The 8,576-nt window shown below is 42.8% G+C and overlaps 1 protein-coding gene and 10 non-coding genes across 11 annotated transcripts; all 11 read left to right on the top strand.

The window, feature by feature from the left end:
* Positions 1-2,517: 2,517 nt before the first annotated feature.
* pjvk (pejvakin) lies at positions 2,518-6,219 on the top strand. Its single transcript, XM_040142620.1, has 5 exons — positions 2,518-2,728; positions 3,858-4,053; positions 4,252-4,393; positions 4,996-5,113; positions 6,215-6,219. The coding sequence occupies exons 1-5, from the start codon at positions 2,518-2,520 to the stop codon at positions 6,217-6,219; spliced, it is 672 nt and encodes a 223-aa protein (XP_039998554.1).
* On the top strand, positions 5,749-5,821 carry trnar-ucg. The gene has a single exon. It is a non-coding gene; the product is annotated as a tRNA-Arg (tRNA).
* A 41-nt stretch (positions 6,220-6,260) lies between the features above and the next one.
* Positions 6,261-6,334, top strand: trnai-aau. Its single transcript has one exon. It is a non-coding gene; the product is annotated as a tRNA-Ile (tRNA).
* Positions 6,335-6,571: 237 nt separating this feature from the next.
* trnai-aau lies at positions 6,572-6,645 on the top strand. Its single transcript has one exon. It is a non-coding gene; the product is annotated as a tRNA-Ile (tRNA).
* A 148-nt stretch (positions 6,646-6,793) lies between these two features.
* Positions 6,794-6,867, top strand: trnai-aau. The gene has a single exon. It is a non-coding gene; the product is annotated as a tRNA-Ile (tRNA).
* A 237-nt stretch (positions 6,868-7,104) lies between these two features.
* On the top strand, positions 7,105-7,178 carry trnai-aau. The gene has a single exon. It is a non-coding gene; the product is annotated as a tRNA-Ile (tRNA).
* A 238-nt stretch (positions 7,179-7,416) lies between these two features.
* On the top strand, positions 7,417-7,490 carry trnai-aau. The gene has a single exon. It is a non-coding gene; the product is annotated as a tRNA-Ile (tRNA).
* Positions 7,491-7,638: 148 nt separating this feature from the next.
* Positions 7,639-7,712, top strand: trnai-aau. Its single transcript has one exon. It is a non-coding gene; the product is annotated as a tRNA-Ile (tRNA).
* Positions 7,713-7,949: 237 nt separating this feature from the next.
* On the top strand, positions 7,950-8,023 carry trnai-aau. Its single transcript has one exon. It is a non-coding gene; the product is annotated as a tRNA-Ile (tRNA).
* Positions 8,024-8,171: 148 nt separating this feature from the next.
* trnai-aau lies at positions 8,172-8,245 on the top strand. The gene has a single exon. It is a non-coding gene; the product is annotated as a tRNA-Ile (tRNA).
* A 148-nt stretch (positions 8,246-8,393) lies between these two features.
* On the top strand, positions 8,394-8,467 carry trnai-aau. The gene has a single exon. It is a non-coding gene; the product is annotated as a tRNA-Ile (tRNA).
* Positions 8,468-8,576: the final 109 nt, after the last annotated feature.

Here is an 8,576-nt window from a genome sequence, read left to right as displayed (position 1 = left end):
AAGACACCTGGTCATCATTTACAATGACTCACTAAATCATCTGCAATTGTTTTTGCCCGTTCTACGGAGATGGAATCGTATTTGCTCTCCTGCCGTCCGGGTATGTAGCACCCATAAAACCAAAACTTGTCACTTTTACACTGCCGTTGGAACCGAGCCAGGCTAGCTGTTTCACCCTGTGTCCGGTCTGTATGCTAAGCTAAGCTGGTTAGAGCCTAATATTCAACATGACATGAGAGTGGTCAAAAAAAAAAAAATCTCTTCGTCTTCACATAGTTTGAATCACCGACCGCTGCACTTTGAGTTTATGTGTCGCTCTAAAGCTTTTAAATGACGTTTGCAGAATCTCCTATTTGCGCGCTTTTTTAAAACTTGTATCCTTTGTTGACTTTTCTCGACATCGTTTGTTAATGTCTACTCTCACATGTCAGTAAAATCATTTGTATTATTTTATGGATAATGTGGAGAATGAAGGAAGTATTTTTTCATTATGACTCATTCTTCTTACTTGTTTACAGGTGTGTATCGGCGGTCACTGTTGTATTACGACTTCTTTAACTACAGAGTCAATGTACCTGAAAAAATATGTTGGAAATAAAGCGGCCCTAAGACAATTAAAGGTCTTTTTCTGTTTATGTTGCTATCTACCTGAAATTCGCGTGACCTACATCTGTGCACTGCAGCTTGAGCGGTTTACAACGTGCATGTTACACTCATCTGATGTGTTTTCCAGGGCAAAGCTCTGCCGAGTCAGACTGTCAGTCCCAGAGGGAGAGAACAAAACAAACGACTCTAAATCCTTGCCATCGTCTCTACTACTGATACCTACGCGGAATACTGTAATCTTAACAGGTGATTTTAGCTCGAACGGAGTTCTCGAAGCCTCCTCAAAGTGACATTTCTGTCAGTGGATGAGGTGGATCTCACTCGTTGCCTTTTGCAGAACAAGTAAGGAAGCGTTTAAGGTGCTTGGAGAACAGACTGATTTCCCATTAAGGAGCCGGGGAGCGGGGCAGAGCCACAGGGGACAGAAACTGAAGCAGATGGGAAGACAGTTCCTCCCTCTGAGGAACTACATTCGTAGCTTTTTTCATGCAGTGTGATGAACTGGTTGTTAGAGAACATGTGCTTCAGACGAAAGGTATCAAGTGTCAGTCCCTGAGACAGCCAGCGTTTGTCTGTTGATTTCCTCCCGAGACACTGAGCATGTCCCTGTTTTCCTGTGTTTTTTGAGGCTGTCATCAGCCATCTGTACAGTCACCTTTCTGGCCAGTTGAAAGTCAACTTAGGTGATCCATGATCAAATACCTCGAGTCTTTACTTGGGCAGTTTGAGGTTGTCTGGCATGGGCGGGCGGATCCGTACCTGGAGTATCAATATGCAAGCTGTGGGGTGTTTGTTTTTTTTTCCACTGATACCTGTGTAATCCACTTTGGTCGACAATGACATGGATAACCCGGGTAAAGTAGGTGTCCAAGAAGTTTCAAATGGCAGACAAAGCTGCATGGCTTGACTGTGACTTACAGACGGATTATTTTTCTTTCTGTCCTTGAATGATACTTTCAAGCAATGACATGACCTCTCTTGGCCAAGAAGTGAAAATTACAGGGAGTGTGTCATATAGGAAACTAATATTGACCTCAGCTCCTGTGGTAAGAAAGCTTCTTACATGTGGTGTTTAGAGCCTTGAAATATACGGGCTATTTCTGGATGTATAGACTAGACAGCAGTGTAACCACAGGAGAGATCAGCCCGTCATCATGCATGCAGGACACACACACACACACACACACACACACACACACACACACACACACACACTGCGAGCGGAGGCCAAGGTGGACATTATCCAAACTAAAAAAAGCTGCAATGAAAAAACATTAGCTGTTACAAAAGCCACAGAGACATCCCTTAAAAAAAAATAAATATATACATAATCCAGAAGGTTCTTCGAGCTCATTATAGAAAGGCTGGTGGCCAAAGCAGATGTTTCCTGTATCACAGAGTCAAAGAGGAACATGTAGCTACTGTTTATTCACAGTTCATCTTTTGTAATTCATGTCATTCCCGCAGCAGCTCCTCCATTTTCCTCTTTTTAACCTTTCACGGGGAGACTTTTTATGAGCATCCTGGGCATCTCGTGAAACCAAACTTTACGAATACAGGTAGAATTAAAGAAGTCATGGATGCCGGTCAAACGTGTGAGCAAACTCCTATCATTTGTTTTTCCACCTCATTTATCACGTGACAGGTAGCAGCAGGCCAACAGTGACCGGAGTGAACACACACACCTTGTCCCATATTCCCTTACACACCACCTGCATTATTGAACACTTCACGAGTCTGAAAGAACACTCCCGCATTAGTTTCCCCATTGAGAAGAGTCCTGATCAGCAAACAAGACCAGCAAACAGGCCCAGCAGTGTCTGTGACACTGTATTCTTCTGTGGAGGTGGACTTTTGTATAGCGGAATTTTTTTTTTTTTAACCTGGTTTGACACTCATGCGTCACTCGAAATGTTTACTGCAGCCACCAAGAACTTTGTGAAGCAGGTAGGAGACACTGGGAGGCTGATCCCCGTACCGAGCCTGAGCGAGGCCGACCGCTACCAGCCACTCAGCCTGGTTACCAGGAAGAGGAAGAGGCATTTCTGGAAGAAGAGCAAGTACGCCTCGACCCCTTTCTCACTGAAGGACATCCTGGTGGGGGAGAAGGAGATTACAGCAGGTACAGTAATGAAAACAACGGAGGTGACGGTCCCATAAAGCCGGAATTATGAGGATCAACATGATCATTTGGATCAAATTGAAGCTTCAGAGTTGAAAAAAAACCATCTTATTCCACATTATCTGATGGTATCATAAATATTCTGTATCAGCCTTCTTCCAGCTCTCTGCAAAATCCATGTTTTTAAGGCTGCATGACTCAGTCTCAGGGAAATATTCTACATGTCTTGTGCGTTATTTTTTAAACACATTTCCATAAAATTCTGCACATTTGTTAGTTTTGAAATTTTGGAGATCTCTGCTTAACTGTAAAATAAAGTGTAGGTCGAACAATATTTGGCTTCACAGTAGGAGTTTGGGTTAGAAACTCAGTACAGAATTAGGAATAGCTAACCCCCTAACCCTGGCTAATTTTGTCCCTCATTTTTGTTTTTTATTTTTTTTAAAAAAGGCCACTAGCCTGTCCAACATGTTGATAGTAATGGTTTGACATTTTGAGAATTCACTAATTAACACATTATTATAGCTTGTTATAGATTAAACAAACAAGATACGCTTAATATTTAACCAACAAGCAAACACATTTCCCAAAATGTCCAACTGGTCCTTCACAGCTAAATGGAACCATTGCTTCTTGATTTGCCAGAGTGTCAACACGAATACACAGTTTTCATAGTAGCATAATTTTGCTTGGTGGTTTTTGTGGTTTACTCTCCATAATAATGCTGAATCCTGCCAGATCATGTTCAAGGAGAAGTATTACCACACTGTCAAAATTGACAGCATTAATGCAGTAAATGTCCTGCAGTGGCAATTAGAAAAACGGACTTGAAATATTAAAATAAAAGTACTCAATGCACAAAGATGCCCCCTGTGATTGTTATTCTATTATATATTATATAACTGGATTATTACTATTGATGCATTAATCTGCAAGTAGCATTTAAAAAAAAAAAAACTTGTGAGGTTAAAAGAGCAATGTTTTTGTAGAAGTTTAAAGAAGCAGAAAAAAGAGAAATACTTGCACTTTCAGCAAGTAAAATACTTGAGTAAAAGTACTTAGTTACATGCCACCACTGAATAACTCCCTGCATAACTTAACCACAACCTCTTTTTTTTTTCTTTTACAGGGGTGTCTTCTTACCAGCTCCTCAACTATGAGGACAAATCTGACGTGGCCCTGAATGGTCGATTAGGAAACCACATCATCAACGACGTGGGGTTCAACATCAGCGGATCGGACTCTGTGGCCGTCAAGGCCTCCTTCGGCGTCGTGAGCAAGCACGAGCTGGAGGTGCCCACGTTGCTGCGGGAACTCAACTCCAGGTATCCCAACATACTGCGCTGAGTGCTGGTATGCTTTCCACAGCTGCTCCAGCATGCAATCTGTTGAGTGTCAAAGCACCATCATCATCATCATTACATGGTATCACTTAAGACCGATTAGATGAAGTATCAAGGTCATATTTTTAAATTAATTATTAAATTAAATTATATATATTTGATGAATTATTAATCTTTCAGGAAAGTGGACCTTGATCACTGCCTGGTTCGTCAGTCGAAAGACAGCAGACGAAGTGTCCTCTGTGTTGTTGTGGAAAGCATCCGCACCACACGTCAGTGCTCTCTGACCGTCCACGCCGGAATGAGAGGGACTACCATGAGGGTAAACGCACAGGTCCTTGGAGGCTCAACCGAAACTCAACTCAGTAAAAACCACACGATCCTTCCGCGATCGGAATACTTCTGGTCTTCATCCTACCCCATCATGCAGATCAGAAATTCTTGCCTTTTTTTACTTGAATTGTAAAATTGGCTAATATAATTATAAAAATGCATGAATTTTAAGTCAGCTTAATACATTTTTCACATAGAACACCCAATAAAAATGACGAAAGATATTAGAGTTGCAACGATTAGTCGACTGATCAATTTCTAGTCAACTGGCAGAGAATTTAGTAACTGTTTTGATGATCGAATAGTTGCTTTAGTCATTTTTTTCCTCAAAAATGTGAAATGTCAAAAGTCAAACTGAATAGCTTTGAATTTTGGACCATTGAATTTTTGGACCTTTTTGTGGTCTTCTATAATATTATACCGAATATCTTTGAGTTTTGGACAAAGCATGACATTTATTTACATCAACCTGGGCTCTGGAAACTTGGGATGCAGATTTTATTTCCTGATTTCTCACAATGTGTTGACCACAAAATTACCGGATGAATTGCACAAACTGCATCTGTCACTCAGCTTTCTGCTCCGCTGCAGTTTCAGATCGACGATGGCAGAAACCCCAAAGGTCGGGACAAGGCCATCGTCATCCCGGCTCACACCACCATCGCCTTCAGCATCTGTGAGCTGTTTGTTCGACTCGACGGGCGGCTCGGTAGGAATGCTACCTACATCATTCAACACCCACTCTCATTTGGAAACATCAAACACCCGCACAAATACACACATCGCTCTATTGTGAAGGTGCAGAAAGCTGACTCCGACTTAAATCCACTACAAACAAAACTGAGGTGATAGTCAACGGGGCACTTATAGGATAAGGACTATGGTTTTTGAGAAAATTGAAGGTTTGAATCCTTTTATGGTTAAAAGCTGCATCAAACATGAAATACTGTGGGTGTATTAGTTGTGGTTAACACCTGAGGCTGCTCAGCATTCAAGGCTTCATGCCATGCACTCTTATCTTTAAATGGAAAAGTAATAACAAAAAAAAGATAATTTCTTTTACTAGAATTGTGGTGCCATTATGTGTTATGACAAAACGGTGTCACCTGAAATTACAGGACCACAGCTCCTGATTGCTTTTCAGTCTTTGAAAATATTTCCCCTCAGTCCCATTGCCTCACGAGCTTTCTGACAAACAAGACAACTGATTGTTTTGCGAAATGGATGAATAATGAATAATGCAAAAAGGTCCAAACTGAGTAGTCCCACAACAACTGAATCAACTTACAGTTGAGGAGTAGCTTGGAGGTGGTATTAGCAGACTGAGCACTGATGCTAGTAAGTGACCACGTGGCCTAATGGACAAGGCGTCTGACTTCGGATCAGAAGATTGAGGGTTCAAGTCCCTTCGTGGTTGGAATTTATAAACCTACTTCCAATTGTGAGGAATTATACTGGGTCATTAGCTCAGCCAGTTTCCATGTAGTAACTAAAAACAATTGATCTCCATAGTGGTCAGTCTTTAGCATCCACTGTGTCAGCTGACTGTACGTCCAAACTTTTCTTTATCATGCCCAACATAAAATTTGGAATAAATTTTGTTTAAAAAAAAAAAAAAAAAAGCCCTAAATATAGGCCTTTTAGCCAAGCTGGTTAGAGCGTGGTGCTAATAACGCCAAGTTCATGGGTTCAATGCCCATACTGGCTACTCTTCAGCCCCCACTGTTTTGGCTGATTCCCCTTGACAAACACCAACCTGGAAGGTGGTTACACCTGACTGTACTTCCACACTATTGTTCATCCTGCCCAGGATAAGATTTGGAATAAATTTTGTTTAAAAAAAACCCTTACATACAGGCCGGTTAGCTCAGCTGGTTAGAGCGTGGTGCTAATAACGCCAAGGTCATGGGTTCAATCCCCATACTGGCCAGTCTTCAACCCCCACTGATGAAAAGACTCAGCTGGTTACAGTGTGGTGCTAATAACGCCAAGGTCGTGGGTTCAATCTCCATACTGGCTACTCTTCAACCCCCACTGTTTTGGCTGATTCCCCTTGACAAACACCAACCTGGAAGGTGGTTACACCTGACTGTACATCCACACTATTGTTCATCCTGCCCAGGATAAGATTTGGAATAAATTTTGTTTAAAAAAACCCTTGAATACAGGCCGGTTAGCTCAGCTGGTTAGAGCGTGGTGCTAATAACGCCAAGGTCATGGGTTCAATCCCCATACTGGCCAGTCTTCAACCCCTACTGTTTTGGCTGATTCCCCTTGACAAACACCAACCTGGAAGGTGGTTACACCTGACTGTACATCCACACTATTGTTCATCCTGCCCAGGATAAGATTTGGAATAAATTTTGTTTAAAAAAAACCCTTAAATGCAGGCCGGTTAGCTCAGCTGGTTAGAGCGTGGTGCTAATAACACCAAGGTCATGGGTTCAATCCCCATACTGGCCAGTCTTCAACCCCCACTAATGAAAAGACTCAGCTGGTTAGACCATGGTGCTAATAATGCCAAGGTCGTGGGTTTAATCCCCATACTGGCCAGACTTCAGCCCCCACTGTTTTGGCTGATTCCCCTTGACAAACACCAACCTGGAAGGTGGTTACACCTGACTGTACGTCCACACTATTGTTCCTCCTGCCCAAGATAAGATTTGGAATAAATTTTGTTTAAAAAAAGCCCTAAATATAGGCCAGTTAGCTCAGCTGGTTAGAGCGTGGTGCTAATAACGCCAAGGTCATGGGTTCAATCCCCATACTGGCCAGTCTTCAACCCCCACTGATGAAAAGACTCAGCTGGTTAGAGCATGGTGCTAATAATGCCAAGGTCGTGGGTTTAATCCCCATACTGGCCAGACTTCAGCCCCCACTGTTTCAGCTGATTCCCCTTGACAAACACCAACCTGGAAGGTGGTTACACCTGACTGTACGTCCACACTATTGTTCCTCCTGCCCAAGATAAGATTTGGAATAAATTTTGTTTAGAAAAGAGCCATAAATATAGGCCGGTTAGCTCAGCTGGTTAGAGCGTGGTGCTAATAATGCCAAGGTCATGGGTTCAATCCCCATACTGGCTAATCTTCAGCCCCCACTGTTTTGGCTGATTCCCCTTGACAAACACCAACCTGGAAGGTGGTTACACCTGACTGTACTTCCACACTATTGTTCATCCTGCCCAGGATAAGATTTGGAATAAATTTTGTTTAAAAAACACCCTTGAATACAGGCCGGTTAGCTCAGCTGGTTAGAGCGTGGTGCTAATAACGCCAAGGTCATGGGTTCAATCCCCATACTGGCCAGTCTTCAACCCCCACTGATGAAAAGACTCAGCTGGTTAGAGTGTGGTGCTAATAACGCCAAGGTCGTGGGTTCAATCTCCATACTGGCCAGTCTTCAACCCCCACTGTTTTGGCTGATTCCCCTTGACAAACACCAACCTGGAAGGTGGTTACACCTGACTGTACATCCACACTATTGTTCATCCTGCCCAGGATAAGATTTGGAATAAATTTTGTTTAAAAAAACCCTTGAATACAGGCCGGTTAGCTCAGCTGGTTAGAGCGTGGTGCTAATAACGCCAAGGTCATGGGTTCAATCCCCTTACTGGCCAGTCTTCAACCCCTACTGTTTTGGCTGATTCCCCTTGACAAACACCAACCTGGAAGGTGGTTACACCTGACTGTACATCCACACTATTGTTCATCCTGCCCAGGATAAGATTTGGAATAAATTTTGTTTAAAAAAAACTCTTAAATGCAGGCCGGTTAGCTCAGCTGGTTAGAGCATGGTGCTAATAACGCCAAGGTCATGGGTTCAATCCCCATACTGGCCAGTCTTCAACCCCTACTGTTTTGGCTGATTCCCCTTGACAAACACCAACCTGGAAGGTGGTTACACCTGACTGTACATCCACACTATTGTTCATCCTGCCCAGGATAAGATTTGGAATAAATTTTGTTTAAAAAAAACCCTTAAATGCAGGCCGGTTAGCTCAGCTGGTTAGAGCGTGGTGCTAATAACACCAAGGTCATGGGTTCAATCCCCATACTGGCCAGTCTTCAACCCCCACTAATGAAAAGACTCAGCTGGTTAGACCATGGTGCTAATAATGCCAAGGTCGTGGGTTTAATCCCCATACTGGCCAGACTTCAGCCCCCACTGTT

The sequence above is a fragment of the Xiphias gladius genome, chromosome 13 (genome assembly GCF_016859285.1).
Source record: "Xiphias gladius isolate SHS-SW01 ecotype Sanya breed wild chromosome 13, ASM1685928v1, whole genome shotgun sequence".
NCBI lineage: Eukaryota > Metazoa > Chordata > Actinopteri > Istiophoriformes > Xiphiidae > Xiphias > Xiphias gladius.
Note: the sequence above shows the minus strand (reverse complement) of the source record. Positions and strands in the feature narration are given on the sequence as shown.